Source organism: Salmo trutta, chromosome 6, assembly GCF_901001165.1.
Source record: "Salmo trutta chromosome 6, fSalTru1.1, whole genome shotgun sequence".
Lineage (NCBI taxonomy): Eukaryota > Metazoa > Chordata > Actinopteri > Salmoniformes > Salmonidae > Salmo > Salmo trutta.
Genome location: NC_042962.1, coordinates 24,849,813 through 24,871,736, shown reverse-complemented (window position 1 = coordinate 24,871,736; position 21,924 = coordinate 24,849,813). Strand labels below are relative to the sequence as shown.

General features: G+C 41.5%; 1 protein-coding gene across 1 annotated transcript; it reads left to right on the top strand.

The window, feature by feature from the left end:
• Positions 1 to 94: 94 nt before the first annotated feature.
• On the top strand, positions 95 to 17,196 carry LOC115195720 (ADP-ribosyl cyclase/cyclic ADP-ribose hydrolase 1). Its single transcript, XM_029755875.1, has 10 exons — positions 95 to 360; positions 1,625 to 1,755; positions 1,860 to 1,983; positions 12,413 to 12,539; positions 12,768 to 12,906; positions 13,416 to 13,498; positions 13,677 to 13,750; positions 13,842 to 13,934; positions 14,245 to 14,331; positions 16,917 to 17,196. The coding sequence occupies exons 2-10, from the start codon at positions 1,701 to 1,703 to the stop codon at positions 17,011 to 17,013; spliced, it is 879 nt and encodes a 292-aa protein (XP_029611735.1). The 5' UTR covers positions 95 to 360; positions 1,625 to 1,700; the 3' UTR covers positions 17,014 to 17,196.
• Positions 17,197 to 21,924: the final 4,728 nt, after the last annotated feature.

The window sequence follows — 21,924 nt, the reverse complement described above, 5'->3', positions numbered from 1 at the left end:
GGCATATCTTTATGTATTCATATGATGTATGTGTGCTTGCCCCTGTCCCTGCATATGGTAAGTGTCCTTCCTGCCCTCTGTGTGGAGACAGTTGTAATGAGAGTCATGCGGGCCGGAGACGGTTGTAATGAGAGTCATGAGGGCCATCTGTCTGTCTGTCTGTGGCAGGAAAAGGCCTAGTCTTGGGAGCCCAGCCCCTCAGGTTTCTTAGTGGCCAAGGGAGGAGGTTAATGTCCACTGCACAACCCCAGGACACTGCTACTGTGCAAGGAGGGAAATGAACACCACTCCTACGGACATCCAGATGTTGTGGAGCTAACTGTTCATCAACTCATCAATGTTTGTGTCCCTTATGCAGTGGTAAGCACTTCTTGGTCTTTGTCTGGTTTGTATGTATTGGTTTTTTGACTGTGTTTCTATAGAATATGTTTGACATGATTACTGATTCATTACCATGTTATTGCTTCCTGTTGATTTATTCTAATCTTAGGTAAGGTATCGGTGTTGAGTTGGTGAGTTTGAACTGTACTGTACTTCATGAGTGATAAGTAAATGGATGATTGGCTTTTAACAAAAAATGTGTCATTCATCAGTAATGTCTGCCTTAATTTGAGTGCGTGTGCTTGATGGACTGTTTACCCTTACATCTACTGTAAACAGCTGAAAGACAACCACCTTTATGACAGGACACAAAGACAGTGGGAAGAGACAGCCACATTCCCTTAGCTGATTAGATGTAACAGGCAACAAACCCTGTGTGTGTTCTCTTGAGAGTAGTGAGAGAAGCAAGTAGCTCTGCCAGCCACTGGTAAACACTGTTACTCTACTATCCCAACTCATGAACTCTAACTAAAGTCATACCCTCCGACTCGCCAACTCCTCGCTATTACACACACTGACCAGAATCTTACACTACCTACCAAAAATGTTAACCTGACCTGTTTGTATGTCTTTCTACAAACTTCTAGTGGTTGACCTCTTCCCCCAGTGCACAAATGTGCCTCCTAGTAGTATAACGTGAAATTATAATTAGATTCACATTTGGGATAACACATGGGTCGTCTCATCTTTTACCTCACACTTGAGGTCACCAAGCATTCAAACACACACACACACATACACACACACACACACACACACACACACACACACACACACACAGAGAGAGCATGAAATGATAATGTCTCCCCCCTCTTTTACACTGCTGCTACTCGCTGTTTGTTAGTTACCTATGCATATTCCCTTCGCCCCCACCTACATGTACAGATTACCTCAACTAGCCTGTACCCCCGCACACTGACTCGGTACTGGTGCCCCCTGTATATAGCCTCGTTATTATTATTGTGTTACTTTTTATTATTACTTTTTATTTTAGCCTACTTGGTAAATATTTTCTTCTTCTTGAACTGCACTGTTGGTTAAGGGCTTGTAAGTAAGCATTTCACGGTAAAGTCTACACTTGTTGTATTCGGGGCATGTGTCAAATAAGGTTTGATTTGATGATACACTGAGTTGGTCTCTTCATTGACTTCACACTCTTGATGTCAATTGATGTCACCAAGCACGTGCACACACATACACACACTTTGTTACTCTCACTCACTCTTTCTTTCTCTATTGACAGTGACAGGGCCTAACTCTGAAAGTTAGCGGGGCCTGGGGCGTACCTTGGAGAGCTCCATCCATGAGCTCTGAACACCATGACCTTTCAGAAGTCTTCGTCGACCTCTAGCATATTCCACATGCTCATATTATGTGAGTTATTTTCTATAGTACCTCCATAACCTGAGTGAAATAACACCTTTATAGACATTGATGAATACATTGAAAGAGGTATTGTGTTTTATGTATTTCATCAGGGTTTGCCAATGTCCTGTTCTGCACTGATGGGTTGAGAGCTGAGATGGGGACGACACCTAACCTGAAACACATAGTGATTGGTCGATGTTACAGCTACATAACACTAGTTTGCCCTAATTCCAGGTAAAGTGTGGGTAAGACATGAAAAAGTAGGCAGTTTGACCGACTTAGTGTCTTGACAAATCAAATGTATTTTTAACATAGAATCCCTTACGGAAAACCACATGATTTCACATGTGGAAAATAACATGATTTCACATGTGAAAAAGTGTTTGTGGAACATAGACAAAATAGCCACCTTTTATAATAAAGTATTGCAGGCTAACAATAAAATACAACTGCTTACAGTTGCCAAAGAAAACAATATGAAAGCACACATTTACTTTACCTGTAGAAATACTTTTTTGTTGTTGTTGATATTTTCATCTTTATAAGTGAATTCATACTTTCTCATCTTTTGGACCCAGTCATTCGTTCGTTTAGTTCGATATTTATGGACGCGACCCAGCCATTCGTTTTTTATGTTCCATTGCCATGCTCGCTGGCAGCGTTCTTATTCCTTGCTTGCTAGCTATCCAGCTAGCTACGGCTAACACAGTCACAACCTTTGCAGGTAGAGTAACAGCAAAGTAGCTGTTTTCTGTTGACATTCATTTGGATACATCCATAACAATGAGCTGATAATGGTTGATTTTGCCTGGCATAGGTAGAAAAGTTTGCCTTCTCGTCAGGACACTCAACACTTCATAACTAGGAGATCGCATTGTATATCCAACACTAGGCTAGAAATTTGGAAAATTGTTGCTAGCAAACCTGCCTATATGACAACCAAATTAAAAAATATCAGTTGCTGAAAACAGCTGGTCAAACTAGAAACGTGGAAGTATTTGACAGCAACAGTAGGGACCAGATACATTCTTGTTCATCACTCACCACGTTAAGTCACCAGACGTTCCCAAAATATGTCTCTGCAAAAACAAATCAATGAAAGTCTGCAAGCAAAGTTTGTTCCTCGTAAGACCTGCATTTACAATTTTTCTAAATCCATTTTGTGTGGTTGTTGGTTTAGCATTCTGTAACTTTGTCGCAAGTAAGGTCTGCATGTGTAGGCGCTCATTGCGTCATGATTGCAAGGTGTCCCGATATCTAACTGTCCAGTTATCTGGTTTTAATGTCCATTCTAGAATGCCCTTTTAACCAATCAGAAACGAGTATTCAACAATGAATTATAAACTGGGTGGTTCGAGCCCTGAATGCTGATTGGCTGACAGCCGTGGTATATCATACCGTATACCATGGGTATGACAAAACATTTATTTTTACTGCTCTAATTACATTTGTAACCAGTTTATAATAGCAATATGGCACCTCGGGGGTTTGTGGTATATGGCCAATATACTACGGCTAAGGGCTGTATTCAAGCACTCCGCGTTGCGTCGTACTAAGAACAGCCCTTAGCCATGGTATATTGGCCATATACCACACCCCCATGTGCCTAATTGCTTAATTATTAACTGGGTGGTTCGAGCTCTGAATGTTGATTGGCTGACAGCCATAGTATATCAGACCGTATACCATGGGTATTACAAAACATGTATTTTTACTGCTCTAATTACGTTGGTAACCAGTTTATAATAGCAATAAGGCACTTTAGGGGTGTGTGATATATGGCCAATATCCAGGCACTCTCTCTGTGTGTGTGTGTGTGTGTGTGTGTGTGTGTGTGTGTGTGTGTGTGTGTGTGCCTGTGTCATGATTGCTGAGTGCAAACTGCTTCAATGTGCTCACACTTGATTTATTCATTCAATTACCCTTCATTTTCATTGGAATGATCACAACGGTGGAATGCAAGTGCTCATAAAAACATACAAGTTTTACTGTACCTCCTTTACTGAGTAAGCAATGGGGTTCACAGTCACAGTCAATGCATCCTTCGCGTGTGGGTTTTCGTCAACCTCTAGCAATGAGCCTTTAAAGTACTTCTTGTTTCGGTACGGAGTTATGGTGGTTAATCTGCTCTTATGACTATCAAAGCAGGCAAAGTTCGAAGCAGGTCTGAAAACATGGTTACAGTAGCTAAAAAAAGAAGCGTAATATGTACAAATGTACAATGAATGACAATAACCTCATGTGAAACCAGACGTCAATTTGTAAAAAGGACATGTCATCTCGCCACCTTCCACTCCGATGTAATTATACCGCAAATCAATCACATCAGTGGCCATGCAAAACAAACACAAAGCACCTAACATTTCACGAATGCATATACACTGCTCAAAAAAATAAAGGGAACACTAAAATAACACATCCTAGATCTGAATGAATGAAATAATCTTATGAAATACTTTTTTCTTTACATAGTTGAATGTGCTGACAACAAAATCACACAAAAATAATCAATGGAAATCCAATTTATCAACCCATGAAGGTCTGGATTTGGAGTCACACTCAAAATTAAAGTGGAAAACCACACTACAAGCTGATCCAACTTTGATGTAATGTCCTTAAAACAAGTCAAAATGAGGCTCAGTAGTGTGTGTGGCCTCCACGTGCCTGCATGACCTCCCTACAACGCCTGGGCATGCTCCTGATGCGGTGGCGGATGGTCTCCTGAGGGATCTCCTCCCAGACCTGGACTAAAGCATCCGCCAACTCCTGGACAGTCTGTGGTGCAACGTGGTGTTGGTGGATGGAGCGAGACATGATGTCCCAGATGTGCTCAATTGGATTCAGGTCTGGGGAACGGGCGGGCCAGTCCATAGCATCAATGCCTGTCCATAGCATCAATGCCTGACACACTCCAGCCACATGAGGTCTAGGAGGAACCCAGGGCCAACCGCACCAGCATATGGTCTCACAAGGGGTCTGAGGATCTCATCTCGGTACCTAATGGCAGTTAGGATCACCACTTTATTTTAAGAATGTGAAATGTCAGAATAATAGCAGAGAGAATGATTTATTTCAGCTGTTATTTTTTCCATCACATTCCCAGTGGGTCAGAAGTTTACATACACTCAATTAGTATGTGGTATCATTGCCTTTAAATTGTTTAACTTGGGTGAAACGTTTCGGGTAGCCTTCCACAAGCTTCCCACAATAAGTTAGGTGAATTTTGGCCCATTCCTCCTGAAAGAGCTGGTGTAACAGAGTCAGGTTTGTAGGCCTCCTTGCTCGCACATGCTTTTTCAGTTCTGCCCACAAATTTTCTATAGGATTGAGGTCGGGGCTTTGTGATGGCCACTCCAACACCTTAACTTTGTTGTCCTTAAGCCATTTTGCCACAGCTTTGGAAGTATGCTTGGGGTCATTGTCCATTTGGGAGACCCATTTGCGACCAAGCTTTAACTTCCTGACTGATGTCTTGAGATGTTGCTTCAATATATCCGCATAATTTTCCTCCCTCATGATGCCATCTATTTTGTGAAGTGCACCAGTCCCTCCTGCAGCAAAGCACCCCCGCAACATGATGCTGCCACCCCTGTGCTTCCCGGTTGGGATGGGGTTCTTCGGCTTGCAAGCCTCCCCCTTTTTCCTCTAAACATAACAATGGTCATTATGGCCAAACAGTTCTATTTTTGTTTCATCAGACCAGAGGACATTTCTCCAAAAAGCATGATCTTTGTCCCCATGTGCATTTGCAAACCGTAGTCTGACTTTTTATAGCTGTTTTGGAGCAGTGGCTTCTTCCTTGCTTTGCGGCCTTTTAGGTTATGTCGATATAGGACTCGTTTTACTGTGGATATAGATACTTTTGTACCTGTTTCCTCCAGCATCTTCACAAGGTCCTTTGTTGTTGTTCTGGGATTGATTTGCACTTTTCGCACCAAAGTACGTTTATCTCTAGGAGACAGAACGTGTCTCCTTCCTGAGCGGTATGACGGCTGTGTGGTCCCATGGTGTTTATACTTGCGTACTATTGTTTGTACAGATGAATGTGGTACCTTCAGGCATTTGGAAATTGCTTCCAAGGATGAACCAGACTTGTGGAGGTCTACAATTTATTTTCTGAGGTCTTGGCTGATTTCTTTTGATTTTCCCATGATGTCAAGCGAAGAGGCACTGAGTTTGAAGGTTGGCCTTGAAATACATCCACAGGTACACCTCCAATTGACTCAAATTATGTCAATTAGCCTATCAGAAGCTTCCGAAGCCATGACATCATTTTCTGGAATTTTCCAAGCTGTTTAAAGGCACAGTCAATTTAGTGTATGTACATTTCTGACCCACTGGAATTGTGATAGAGTGAATTATAAGTGAAAAAATCTGTCTGTAAACAATTGTTGGAAAAATTACTTCTGTAAGTAGATGTCCTAACCGACTTGCCAAAACTATAGTTTGTGAACAAGAAATTTGTGGAGTGGTTGAAAAACAAGTTTTAATGACTCCAACCTAAGCGTATGTAATCTTCCAACTTCAGCTGTGTTTACATGGCCCACCATGTCTGTCACAGCCTCACAGGCAGAGAGGGGGCTGTATTGGAGAGGCGTGAGTGATGTCTCTGTACTTGTTGAGAACGAATATGTCACAGCTAAGATAAATGCACTCCCTCCTGTTAGAGAGTGATGGGCTAGCGACATAATGCGTGAGACTTATGAGGAATAACTGCGTGGCTACATCTAGCACCCTTTTGGACACTGCAATCCATCCATTTCCTTGACTCATAATTCTAATCAGGGCGTGAAAACAAAGGCAACCAATGTCTTCGGTCATAAAAGTTTAAAGGGGGCAGTGTAATTGGTAGTGCGTCATAAAGCTTTGGGCTCTACACAGCTTCTTGTGACAGACTCTGCACCTCTCCTCTGAGTCCCACATCATCCTCCCTTTCTCTGGGAGTTGGACTGTGTGTGTGTGTGTGTGTGTGCCCTCGGGCCTTATTGCTTAAATAACTTGTAGAAAATACACTTTATGACACTGTCATGAAGTATTATGACCATCATGTGTCGTTTTACTTGGACAAAAAAAATAAACTTTTGGATTCTGCCAAGAAGCATTATGACCATCATAATCATATAAGCCAGATAGGCCTATCACGTGCATGCCCATATGTCAGTCATCAGTCAAAAAGTAAGTGTCTTGTCCTGCTCCTGAAATCTGCTCCTGCATTCATCCCAGTCATCAGCAACAGATCATTGGGGCACAGTAGGTACATGTCTGACATCAGTGTGTGCACAATTACAATAATTGAATATGGTACATTTCAGAAAATGTTATATAACATACACATGATGCTTTCAAGTAGGCAATGGTGTAATCTGGTAGGCTTTGTGGGTTTTAACACTCTTATGTAGGTGTCATAACCAGCCATAAAATAATGCAATAAATGTCACAACAGGTCTAAATATGTGTCATGAGTTATGACTGTACTGTGACAGGTTATGACAAGTCATGTCTACTGTTATGACATATTATGACATGGTTATTACTGTGTCATAATGTTTTATGATGTTTGGTGTTAAGAAAGTAGAAGTGGAAAACTATTGCAAGTACTGCTCCAGATCACTTAATATCCACCTCAAGGGGGAGAGAGTGAGGAGAGTGGGAAAGAAAAGGGGGGGAGGGAGAGAGACCCGACTTAACTCAAACTAAACTCTCTATAAGGGGAAAGGGGGATACCTAGTCAGTTGTACAACTGAAGGCCTTCAAATGAAATGTGTCTGAATCAGAGAGGTGTGGGGGGCTGCCTTATAGTACAGCAAAGCTCGGGTCCAACTCCAGACACGAGCTTTAAAATTTAAAAAAGGACCTCTGGTCCCTCAGATTGCAGTTTGTCCTCCCATTATACTTACAAGGTAGCGAACTGTACCGTGTGAGTTCATATGTGTAGCTGTGAAATCAGTGGAAGCTTCTCAGAGGAGGAAGGGAAGAACCATCCTCAACAGTGAATTTCATTTTTTTTATTGTGAAACATTAAAAAAGTTATCCTTTTTAGATAAAACTATACAAAATATATTAGTGTCACCAAATAATTGATTAAAACACATTGTTTTGCAATGAAGTTCTACAGTAGCCTCAGCAGCACTCTCTGGGGTAGCGTTATGGTGTAGCCGGAGGACAACTACACTACACAACCAAAAGTATGTGGACACCTGCTCGTCGAACATTTCATTCCAAAATCATTTGCATTAATATGGAGTTGGTCCCCCATTTACTGCTATAACAGCCTCCACTCTTCTGGGAAGGCTCTCCATTAGATTTTGGAACATTGCTGCGGGGACTTGCTTCCATTCAGCTACAAGAGCATTAGTGAGGTTGGGCACTGATGTTGGGCGATTAGGCCTGGCTCGCAGTCGGCGTTCCAATTCATCCCAAAGGTGTTCGATGGGGTTGAGGTCAGGACTCTGTGCAGGCCAGTCAAGTTCTTCCACACCGATCTCGACAAACTATTTCTTGTATGGACCTCGCTTTGTGCACAGGGCCATTGTTATGCTGAATCAGGAAAGGGCCTTCCCCAAACTGTTGCCACAAATTTGGAAGCACAGAATCGTCTAGTATGTCATTCTATGCTATAGCGTTAAGATTTCCCTTCACTGTAACTAAGGGGCCTAGCCCAAACCATGAAAAACCGCCCCAGACCCTTATTCCTCCTCCAGAGAATGTGTTTCCACTGCTCCAGAGTCCAATGGCGGCGAGCTTTACACCATTCCAGCTGAACGGACTTGATGGAAAGGTGGCATCCTATGACAGTGCCACATTGAAAGTCACTGAGCTCTTCAGTAAGGCCATTCTTCTGCCAATATTTGACCGGGGCAGCTTTAGCAGGGCAAAAATTTGACGAACTGACTTGTTGGAAATGTAGCATCCTATGACAGTGCCCCATTGAAAGTCATTGAGCTCTTCAGTAAGTCCATTCTACTGCCAATGTTTGCATGGCTGTGTGCTCGATTTTATACACCTGTCAGCAACAAGTATGGCTGAAATAGCCAAATACACTAATTTGGAGGGGTGTCCACATACTTTTGTATATACAGTGCATTCGGAAAGTATTCCGACCTCTTAACTTTTTCCATATTTTACCTTATTCTAAAATTGATTACATTGAAATGTTTTACCCTAATCAATCTATGCCCAATACCCAACAAGGACAAAGCAAAAACTGTTCATTTTTTATTTTTGCAAAAAATAAATAATAAAAAACACGAAATATAACATTTACATAAGTATTCATACCCTTTACTCAATACGTTGTTGAAGCACCTTTGGCAGCGATTACAGCCTTGTGTCTTCTTGGGTATGATACTACGAGCTTGGCACACCGATATTTGGGGAGTTTCTACCATTCTTCTCTGCAGTTCCTGTTAAGCTCTGTCATGTTGAATGGGGAGCGTTGCTGCACAGCTATTTTCAGGTCTCTACAGAGATGTTCGATCGGGTTCAAGTCCGGGATCTGACTGGGCCTCAAGGACATTCAAAGACTTGTCCCGAAGCCACTCCTCCGTTATCTTCACTGTGTGCTTAGGGTTGTTGTCCAGTTGGAAGGTGAACCTTCGCCCCAGTCTGAGGTCCTGAGCGCTCTGTAGCAGGTTTTCATCAAGGATCTCTCTGTACTTTGCTCCATTCATCTTTGCCTCGATCCTGACTAGACATCAAAACTATAAAATAACACATATGTAATCATGTAGTAACCAAAAAAGTGTTAAACAAATCAGTTTTAGATTCTTCAAAGTAGCCACTCTTTGCCTTGATGACAGCTTTGCACACTCTTGGCATTCTCTCAACCAGATTCACCTGGAATGCTTTTCCATTAGTCTTGAAGGAGTTCCCACATATGCTGAGCACTCGTTGGCTGCTTTTCCTTCACTCTGTGGTCCAACTCATCCTAAACCTTCTTAATTGGGTTGAGGTCAGGTGATTGTGGAGGCCAGGCCCTCTGATGCAGCACTCCATCACTCTCCTTCTTGGTCAATTAGCCCTTACACAGCCTGGAGGTATGTTGGGTCATTGTCCTGTTGAAAAACAAATGATAGTCCCACTAAGCGCCAACCAGATGGAATAGCAGGTTGCTGCAGAATGCTGTAGCCATGCTGGTTAAGTGTGCTTGAATTCTAAATATATCACCGACAGTGTCACCAACAAAGCACCCCCACACCATCACACTTCCTATTCCATGCTTCACGGTGGGAACCTCACATGTAGAGATCATCCGTTCACCTACTCCGTGTCTCACAAAGACAAGGCAGTTGGAACTAAAAATCTCACATTTGGACTCATCAGACCAAAGGACAGATTTCCACCGGTCTAATGTACAATGCTCATGTTTCTTGGCCCAAGCAAGTCTCTTCTTATTAGCGTTGTCCTTTAGTAGTGGTTTCTTTGCAGCAATTTGACCATGAGGGCCTGATTCATGCAGTCTCCTCTGAACAGTTGATGTTGAGTGGTGTCTGTTACTTGAACTATGTGAAGCATTTATTTGGGCTGCAATCTGAGGTGCAGTTAACTCAAATGAACTTATCCTCTGCAGCAGAGGTAACTCTGGGTCTTCCTTTCCTGTGGCGGTCCTCATGCGAGTCAGTTTCATCATTGCGCTTGATGTTTTTTGCGACTGTACTTGAAGAAACTTTAAAGTTCCTGGAATTTTCCGCATTGACTGACCTTCATGTCTTAAAGTAATAATTGTCTGTCATTTCTCTTTGATTATTTGAGCTGTTCTTGCCATAATATGAACTTGGTCTTTTACCAAATAGGGCTATATTCTGTATACCACCCCTACCTTGTCACAACACAACTGATTGGCTCAAATGCATTAACCTGTTGGGTATAGGGGGCAGTATTTGCACGGCCGGATAAAAAACGTACCCAATTTAATCTGGTTATTACTACTGCCCAGAAACTAGAATATGCATATAATTATTGGCTTTGGATAGAAAACACCCTAAAGTTTCTAAAACTGTTTGACTGGTGTCTGTGAGTATAACAGAACTCATATGGCAGGCAAAAACCTGAGAAGATTCCTTACAGGAAGTGCCGTCTCTGACCATTTATTGGGCTTCTACACTCTCTTTATTGAAAACTGAGGATCTCTGCTGTAACGTGACACTTCCTACGGCTCCCATAGGCTCTCAGAAGGCGGCAAACCGGTGAATGATGTCTTTGCAGGCCCTGGCTGAAAAACATTAGCGCATTTGGATGGTGGTCGATCAGAGGACAATGAGACTGAGGCGCGTGCACGAGGCGACACCATGTTTTTATTTTCTCTGTCTTTCAACGTAAACAGGGTTTCCCGGTCGGAATATTATCGCTTTTTTACGAGAAAAATAGCATAAAAATTGATTTTAAACAGCGGTTGACATGCTTCGAAGTACGGTAATGGAATATTTAGAATTTTTTTGTCACGAAACGCGTCGGGCGCGTAACCCTTCGTCACCCTTGGATAGTGTCTTGAACGCACGAACAAAACAGAGGATATTTGAACATAACTATGGATTATTTTGAACCAAACCAACATTTGTTATTGAAGTAGAAGTCCTGGGAGTGCATTCTGATGAAGAACAGCAAAGGTAATCCAATTTTTCTTATAGTAAATCTGACTTTGGTGAGGGCTAAACTTGGCCGGTGTCTAAATAGCTAGCCCGTGATGGCTGGGCTATCTACTCAGAATATTGCAAAATGTGCTTTCACCGAAAAGCTATTTTAAAATCGGACATAGCGATTGCATAAAGGAGTTCTGTATCTATAATTCTTAAAATAATTGTTATGTTTTTTGTGAACGTTTATCGTGAGTAATTTAGTAAATTCACCGGAAGTTTGCGGTGGGTATGCTAGTTCTGAACGTCACATGCTAATGTTAAAAGCTGGTTTTTGATATAAATATGAACTTGATTGAACAAAACATGCATGTATTGTATAACATAATGTCCTAGGAGTGTCATCTGATGAAGATCATCAAAGGTTAGTGCTGCATTTAGCTGTGGTTTGGGTTTATGTGACATTATATGCTAGCTTGAAAAATGGGTGTCTGATTATTTCTGGCTGGGTACTCTGCTGACATAATCTAATGTTTTGCTTTTGTTGTAAAGCCTTTTTGAAATCGGACAGTGTGGTTAGATTAACGAGAGTCTTGTCTTTAAAATGGTGTAAAATAGTCATATGTTTGAGAAATTGAAGTAATAGCATTTCTAAGGTATTTGAATAACGCACCATGGGATTCCACTGGCTGTTGAGTAGGTGGGACGATTTCGTCCCACCTACCCTAGAGAGGTTAAAAAGGAAATACATTCCACAAATTAACTTTTAACAAAGCAGATCTGTTAATTCAAATGCATTCCAGGTGACTACCTCATGAAGCTGGTTGAGAGAATTCCAAGAGTGTGGAAAGCTGTCATCAAGGCAAAGGGTGGCTACTTTGAAGAATCTCAAATATTAAATATATTTTGATTTGTTTAACACTTTTTTGGTTACTACATGATTCCATATGTGTTATTTCATAGTTTTGATGTCTTCACTATTATTCTACAATGTAGAAAATAGTAAAAATAAAGGAAAACCCTGGAATGACTAGGTGTGTCCAATCTTTTGACTGGTACTGTAGGTAAATGTGCTGTGTGTGTTACTGTAGCTATGACTGTGAGGAGATCTGGAGGGAGTTTGAGGAGGCTGTCATGAGGAAGTCTCGCTGTAACGTGAAGGTTAAGGACTACAAAAGGATGTTCCATGCCACGCCACAGACTCTGACATGTGGTAAGGTGAGTATCACCATGGCAGCACTGGATTCTCATCTGAGACAGGTGGGACCTGATCCTAGATCAGCATTCCTACCCTGTGACGCTTTATGAATACGGGCCCTGAATCCTCTGAGGATGTAACTGACTGTGTTGTGTTTTTGAGTATCTTTGATTTCTTGAGTATCTACTGTATGATTCCTCTGATATCTAGTATCTGGTTTGTGCTTGTTGCCCTTGTGGTTTTTGTAGTTGCTGTTCTGGAGTAAGACCAGGGAGCTGATGCACAGCTATGCAGCTGTAACACGTCGTTTCTGGACCCTGGAGGACACGCTGGTGGGATACATGTTTAATGACCTCATCTGGTGCGGACAGGAAGAGAAAGACAGAGGTAGGATTCATCATGATCTGAGAGAGAGAGAGAGAGAGAGAGAGAGTTATGATTCCTCTCTTCACATTGTTCCCAAAAAAACTGAAGGAACAGTTGTTCCAGTGGGCGCCAAGCCATCACTCCAAAGCCCCTGATGAGGAGAGAGGTCACAATATGACAGGCTCGGGCTCTGTGGTTGGCCACAGATTTAATGTTTGGGTCAGTGCTTACAGGAAATTGAGACAGAGTGGGGGATATCGCACACATAGGGTGTTATGTAGCGCAGCTGTATCACAACACCATGTTTTACACCCCCATCTCTGTGGTAAACTCTTCCAATTTTGCACCGGAGAGACCCCCCCCCCTGCTCTGCACACAAATCAAACAAGGAGAATTACTTTGCTTTTCCTTAGAAGGATAATGTAATCTTCCCAGTGGATGTCATTGACTTTGTCTCTGTGGTGGTTTTTCTATGTAAAAAATGGCTGGCTCTTTCTTATGAAGCTCCTTCATGTGTTTCTCTTTGTTAGGCTTTGATTTCAACTCTTGCCCAGACTGGTCAACGTGTGTAAACCATCCTGTCTATTCCTTGTGGAGACAAGCCTCACAAAACGTAAGCTCACTCACAAAATGGTAGCCTAAATCACACGAATGCCACTAATCTCATGGCAGTATTTTTGTGGTAGGGATATGCCTTGTGATTCTGAGATACTGGGTGACTGCATGACATGTCTACTGTATATTGTGGACTATGTCTGGCTATGATTGCCTCATCTCTGTATGTTTGCCAGTTTGCTGCAGCGGCATGTGGCAACATCACAGTGCTGCTCAATGGATCCATAGAGAATGCTTTCAACAGGAAAAGGTAAGACGAAGACGTGACAGCCACTGACAGTACATAGTGGTCTAACAGTGGTAGTGATTGTTTCACTCTGGTCCTTTTCATCTTGTTCTAGCATGTTTGGGAGTGTGGAGCTGGACAGCCTGAACCCCAGAATGGTGGATCATGTCAACATCAAGGTGGTGGCCAACCTGGAGGGACCCTTCATGTGAGAATGACTAGGAATGCGTCCCAAATGGCACTCTATTCCCTACATAGAGCCCGTTGGGGCCTGGTCAAAAGTAATGCTCCACATTAGGAATAGGGTGCCATTTGGAACGAACCCTAGATAAACACCCAAGTTACGAACTGGGCATATCTTTCAATATCAACACAAAATAAGTTTATCTATGCAAATGTCATGCAAATTATGTTATTGTCAAGTTGCATCAGATACAAATGGTTTGTCTACAATACACCAACCTTTAGAAATACTGTATGTTATGTACTTTATGTATCCTCGTTCTATCCTCCTTTAGAGAATCCTGCACTCAGGGTTCCATTGTGGATTTGATCAATGTCCTAAAGACCAGAGGGTTCCGCTGGACCTGCACAGACAGTGACCTGTAAGTCACATCACCTATACCTCACTTTCTCCTTCACTAAAACACAATTTGTTTTGAACATTTCGGTAACTTTCTAGTTTTCCAGAAATCCTGAGTATTCCTGCTTATTAGGTATGCTTGCTGAAAGCAAAGCAAATTTTAGAAACTGTTCATACTTATTATTATTTGCCATCTGCTGGAACCTCTAACGCCAAAACCGTAAAAGCTACCAACACCAAAGCAATTTTAAAACGTCCAGACTACCACTGATTGTCATGTGTGCTCCCTGTCCGGCCTCTAGGTCACCAGGCTGCTCATTATTGCCACACCTGTCACCATCGTTACGCGCATCAGCTCATAATGACACTCACCTGGACTCCATCACCTCCTTGATTACCTGCCCTATATATGTCGCTCCTTTTGGTTCCTTCCCCAGGTGTCATTGTTTCTGTTTGTTTCATGTCTGTGCGTTGTTCGTGTTTTGTATTATGTTTCGTTCATTTATTAAATTATTCACTCCCTGAACTTGCTTTCCGACTCCCAGCGCACACGTTACAGAATGACGCCTCACCAAAGGGAAGCATCAGAGAGTTTTTTGGTTTTTGTGTTGGAGGTGATGTCGGGTCTGGGGGTCAGAACTGGAGCTACCTGGGAGGCCTCAGCCGGTTTGTAGGATTCCCATACCTCGGCGGGTTCGAGGGGTTTCCCTGCCTTTGCTGGCTCGACGGGTTTCCATACCTCAGCGGGTTCGATAGACTCCTATACCTCAGCGGGCTCGATAGGCTCCTATACCTCAGCGGGCTCGATAGGCTCCTATGCCTCAGCTGGGTGAACAGGTTCCCGTGCCTCGACCAAGGCAACCAGGGAGGTCTCAGCCGGCTCATCAGGCTCTCACGCCCCAGCCTATATATGTCACTCCTTTTGGTTCCTTCCCCAGGTGTCATTGTTTCTGTTTGAGTTTGATGTCTGTGCGTTGTTTGTGTTTCTTGTTTTGTATTATGTTTCGTTCATTTATGAAATGATTCACTACCTGAACTTGCTTCCCGACTCCCAGCGCACACGTTACTATGAGACTGTTGTCTGAAAAAAAATGGGGAATACTACTGATTATTTTTGACACTACAACCATATTTGCATAAATCCCAATGCATTTCAATTGGCATAGGTTATTAACATGGTAAAAGTTTGGACTGTAACTAGTCTTCAACCTTTAAAGCTAGAAACGCCATTTGGATTTTCCACTGTTCTTGAACTGTTAAAGCTACAAAGACCAAACCAACTTTGACATGTTACAGACTGACTCAACTTGTAAAATGAAATAAAATATCCCAGAAATGTTCCACACGCACAAAAATCTTATTTCTCAAAAATGTTGGGCACAAATATGTTTACAACCCTGTTTGTGAGCATTTCTCCTATGCCAAGATAATTCATCCACCTGACAGGTGTGGCATATCAAGAAGCTGATTAAACAGCATGATCATTACACAGCTCCACCTTGTGCTGGGGACAATAAAAGACCACTCAAAAATGTGTACTTCTGTCACACAATACAAGGCCACAGATGTCTCAAGTTTTGAAGGAGCCTGCAGGAATGTCCACCACATCTGTTGCCAGAGAATTGAATGGTGATTTCTCTACCATAAGCCGCCTCCAACATAATTTTAGAGAATTTGGCAGTACATCCAACTGGTCTCACAACCGCAGACCACGTGTAGCCACTCCTGGCTCCCCAGTGGGTGGGCTCCCAAGTGTGTGGGCCTATGCCCAGTCATGTGAAATCCATAGATTAGGGCCTACCTAATGAATTTCTTTCAATTTACTTTCAACTGTAACTCAGTAAAAAAATTGAAATTGTTGGATGTTGCGTTTATATTTTTGTTCATTGTAGATTGCTTGTCAAAAGATTGTTGATGCTATTTGTACTTTTTGAACTATAACCGTTTTAAATTAGGATAAAAGCTCCATAGACTTCAAAGGCAAAACAAATATTTGCCGCTGCCTTGATCCGTTCCAGCTAGAAACACCGCCCCAACATTGTGCTGACTGACTCAACTTAGATTGCCTTAACACCGCTTTTTGGAAGCATTCATACTTTATAATCTATAAAGTTTGTTGTATCCCCATTCATTTCAATGGCGGAATGGAGGCTTCAACATTCTAAACTGAAGTCACTGCCACAGAACTATCATAATGTTCCAACTAAAACATTTTGAGAGCTTAAAAACACATGATATGGCTTAAGATGCTATAGTACTCCCGCTAGCCTACTATACTAACCCACAAAAACCCTCTTCAATAACTGCACCTACAAACCACCCCAAAATAACTAACTTTAACTAACCCATAGTTTATGAAAACCTTATTACTACCATTACTACTACTACCATTACTGCAGTCACTGACACTACTATTTCACAAGCATAAACACTTTAAGACTAGCAAGCATACACATTTTCCTTAGGAAATGTCCTTTTCTAGTTCAAACCTGATTCTGGGAAACATCCAGCCAGGATTTCTGGAAAACTTGGGAATTTTGGGAAAGTGAACAGAACCCTAAGCACAGTAGAGTGCACATTGTTATTTTGAATCTTGTCTCCTCACAGAACTCTGATGATCCTCCAGTGCATCCGAAACCCTCAACAGTTCTCCTGCCTGCCCTGTGCTAACAGCCTACTGCACAGACAGAGGCTACATCTATAGATAGGTTACATCCACCCTAAAAATTACTCCCATAGTAGGCTATGTGTCACCTTTCAATGCATTATACTCTAAGTTGTCTTTAGATATACAGACACATTTTGCTGTTTGTTTACTATGTCTGTTGATTTTTAACTGAAATAAAGACAGATTAATTATATTTAGGTGATAATGACATCATCAAAACTCTGCTCTCTGATTGGTTCATTCATAATGACATGGTCATAACCCTGCTCTGTGATTTTTCCTTTCATAATGACATCATTACAACCCTGCTCTCTGATTGGTCCCTAATCTTGTTTACTTATCAAACCCAGTTATTAGTCTATTATGTACTTTGACAATCAAGTTCTATTTTATCATATATTCCAAAACCATCACCACTTGTTCACTTGTAAAACTGTGTACACCCAGCTCAGAGCAGACATGGGATTTGTACACCTCAAACGATCACATTCACATTGATAAATACACATCTTTGCGTGAAAATGACCACAAGGCTATTTTACAGTCAGATTAGATTGTACGGTTGGTTGATAAATGAGGGACAGACAGAAAGATTTTCCGCCGAGCTGGGCCTCTCGCTTCCTCTTACTCTCTGGTTTAGGTCAACGCTGATTGGCTATTACACTTCATCAAGGAATGCCAAATGCTGCTGGCTTCCCTTGCATTCAATGCTACAGGTGGCAACAATGTCATACTCTTTTTGACCAGTCAGCATCAGATAGATGGGCTACACATACAGAGAGGGGTGTTGTTTTTATGACACAGAGACGAAAGATACATTTTATATGATTTAAAAAAATGTTTTTGAAATATTTTTGGGGGGAAGCCTGGCTTCCCTTGGCATCCATGAATACACACCACTGGCTTAATATTAAAGATTCAGACTTTTCTCGTCAATACATCTTCAAGGAACATGCCGGGATGATAGAAATATCATATTCTAAATCAGCTGACGATAGCAAACAATTTACACCCCTTGTTTTTGGTGTTCAGTTCCGTAAAAAAATAAGGTCAGGGTACTTGGTGGAAGCCGGCTTGTGATGGCTATTTAACAGTGTGATGGCCTTGATATAGAAGCCAGCTTTGTTGTACCTGTACTGACCTCACCTTCTGGATGATAACGGGGTGAACAGGCCTTGGCTTGGGTGGTTGATGTCCTTGATGATCTTTTTGGCCTTCCTGGCATGAATACTGCCAACTATTGTTGATTCAGGGACCTCCTCTGTACAATCTACGGCAATTAGTTAGTATTTTATGATTTTCTATGAATGCAAATGGACTTTAAATACAAAATACTTCCTTAAAACTCCAATAGCTTCCACCCCATATTACTTTCGTAAATACAACCAACTATTGGTTCAGGGACCTCTTCCCTTAACAACAATGCAGAGAGAAAGAAAATAGAGAAATAATAGAAAAGTAAAACATAAAAATAAAAGTTATAATAAATACGCAATGAGTAACGATAACTTGGCTATATACAAGTGCTACCAGTACCGAGTCGATGTGCAGGGGTACGAGGTAATTCATTGGCGGCTCCAATTATGTTGTCCCGAGTTGTAGCTGGTGACCCTGTCAACGCGCACCTCACGCGGCATGCTCCTGCCTTCTTCCCTTCTTCTCCCTCATTAACATACCTTGAAACCTGTGAGCTAACTTTTAGGCTAAGTAATCGAACAGTGGAGTCAATCTGAAAAAGGCATATAGAAAGAATATGTTTTTAGTCATGGAAAAAGTTTCTAGTGTGAAGTGTGGAGATGCGCTTCTTGCATGAGTACTATTTCTCAAAACGCAATAGTTCTATTCCGCTCAAGTTTGTGATTGGAATGACAAATTTGGCTGTATTACATACTTTGACATGCTTTTCTAGTATATGCTACAGAATTAGAGACACATCTTTGGCGATTTAAGTTCAAATCTGTTTCCGACAATCCGACAATTATTGTGTGGGTCTATAGAAAACAAATTTGAAGGCCAACATTGTGGAAAAAAATCATCAATCATGTAGCCTATTTTCAACCGAATCATAATATCCTTAGAATACTTCAAGAACCACAATTATTTAGGATTTCAATTTCAGAAAATCTGCAACAGAAATTAGGCTACCCTTTTTATGTTGTCATAACACATGGATTTTTTAACATTTTATTTTACCTTTAGGCAAGTCAGTTAAGAACAAACTCTTATTTACTGGGGCAGAACAACAGATTTGTACCTTGTCAGCTCAGGGATTTGAACTTGCAAAATTTTGGTTACTAGTCCAACACTCTAACCACTAGGCTACGCTGCCGCCCCGGATTTGATCAAATTCATTATTATACAGTGCCTTCAGAAAGTATTCAGACCCCTTGACTTTTTCCACATTTTGTTATGTTACAGCCTTACTCTAAATTATTATTTTTTTTTTTATCCTCAGCAATCTACCCACAATACCCCATTATGATGAAGCGGAAACAGGATTTTTGACATTTTTACAAATTTATTACATTAAAAACAGAAATACCTTATTTACATAAGTATTCAGACCCTTTGCTATGAGACTCAAAATTGAGATCAGGTGCATCCTATTTCCATTGATCATCCTTGAGATGTTTCTACAACTTGATTGGAGTCCACCTGTGGTAAATTCAATTGATTGGACATTATTTGGAAAGGCACACACTTGTCTATACAAGGTCCTACAGTTGACAGTGCATGTCAGAGGAAAAAACAAGCCATGAGGTCGAAAGAATTGTCCGTAGAGCTCCAAGACAGGATTGTGTCGAGGCACAGATCTGGGGAAGGGTACCTAAAAGATTCTGCAGAATTGAAGGTTGTGCCAAGAACACAGTGGCCTCCATCATTCTTAAATGGAAGAAGTTTGGAACCACAAATACTCTTCCTAGAGCTTGCCGCCCGGCCAAACTGAGTAATCGGGGGAGAAGGGCCTTGGACAGGCAGGTGACCAAGAACCCAATTGTCATTCTGACAGAGCTCCAGAGTTCCTCTGTGGAGATGGGAGTATCTTCCAGAAGGACAACCATCTCTGCAACACTCCACCAATCAGGCCTTTATGGTAGAGTGGCCAGATGGAAGCCACTTCTCAGTAAAAGGCACATGACAGCCCCCTTTGAGTTAGCCGAATGGCACCTAAAGACTCTCAGACCATGAAAAACAAGATTATCTGGTCTGATGAAACCAAGATTGAACTCGTTGGCCTGAATGCCAAGCGTCAGGTCTGGAGGAAACCTGGCACCATCCCTACGGTGAAGCATGGGGATGCTGTGTGGATGTTTTTCAGCGGCAGGGATTGTGTTATTGTGTGTAGATTGATGAGGAAAAAAACAATTTAATCAATTTTAGAATAAGGCTTTAACATAACAAAATGTGGCAAAAGTGATGCGGTATTAATACTTTCCAAATGCACTGTAATTCTGTGGACCTAATTCAGATAATGCATGTCATAACAAGATGTCCAGTGCTTCAAGACTTCTCAACCCTCTCTCGCTCAAACCTGCTCCTCAACCCTCTCTCGCTCTAGGCTACACTTGTCTGTCCATTGTGCATGTAAACAAATATCTTGCCTACTCTATCTGCACTGATTGGTTAAGTAGCCTAAGTAGCCTAATTTAATTAGCTAAAATGGAGAGAAAAAAAACGGTTGATTTGAAAGGTTAAAAAAGGAAAAGAAATGAACGATATAAGCCAGTACTTTGTTTTGTTTCGAACTGATTCAGAACTTTATCTTGCTGGTTGGAACAGTGGCAACTGAATAGAATAAATAGTGCTTCTGTTCAGAACTAAAAGTTTGAAAAATAATTTTGGTTCCAACCCCTGCTTTTAGTAGTTGTTTAAATAAAAACAAATATAATGGTGAGTGGCGTTACCCCTTTCCTTTCAGCTATGATAAAATGTTTTAGTTGCACCTTGACTCACATTGGTTGCACGCCTTCCACTTCTTTCTACATTTGAATACTATCACTTCATAATTTAAGGTCACTTTATTACCACTCTGCAACATTCAATCCCTTGCCTCTGCATGTAGTCAACTGGGTCCTGAAAGTGGTGTATGGCCCAATCCCAAATCGACCCTATGCAAAACTCGTTCAACGAGGGTTCTTCTAAGATCCAAGAACCTCATAGGAGGTGGAGTTCATCTAGGAACCTCCTTAGTTGGTGAGGTTTCTTGCAGGAGCCTACTGTAATTGCCCAACTGAAACATTTGGATTTGAATTTGAAAGGACAGCAGGTGCAGGCAGTTAACTGAATTTTTTTTTTTAAATCTCCTACATTTAAGGTAAGGTTTGTCCCTTGTTTGATCTAAATTGATATTGTTTGATGATGATACCATCTACCTTTTCATATTTGTGAAAATGGACGCAATTCAATGGTTATCAATCAACAAAGAGGTCAGGCTAGCTGTATTGGGTGCAGATGACTGAACTGCTCACTTTTGTGTCTGTGTCTGCAGGCATATATAGATGAGGAGGCATACAAAGGTATGTCAATTGGTATTGGTATGTTATGCAGATCAAATGTACCATCCTCCTCCCCTACCTCTTCAATGAAAATCCCATAGGCCTCTACATTAAGGACATGGTACGTGTATGACAACCACTATCGAAATAGTTTTTTTCATTCACATTCACCACAAGAACCAATGTATGAATAATGTTTAATTAAACATTGTATAATTGCTATTTATTGGATTCACAGACTTCACCCTCCCTACACCTCTGATGAATATAACAGGAAACCTGTTCGATCACCATACACTGCAAAATCATTCTGGCTATGGATATGGAGAACATCAACACATTAACATCAACACAACAGAGGATATACCCATTGGACTTGGGGATCTGCTGGGAGTTTACCTCATATTTAGATTTTTTTATTCCGCTTTGCCACTAAAATCATAATAAACAC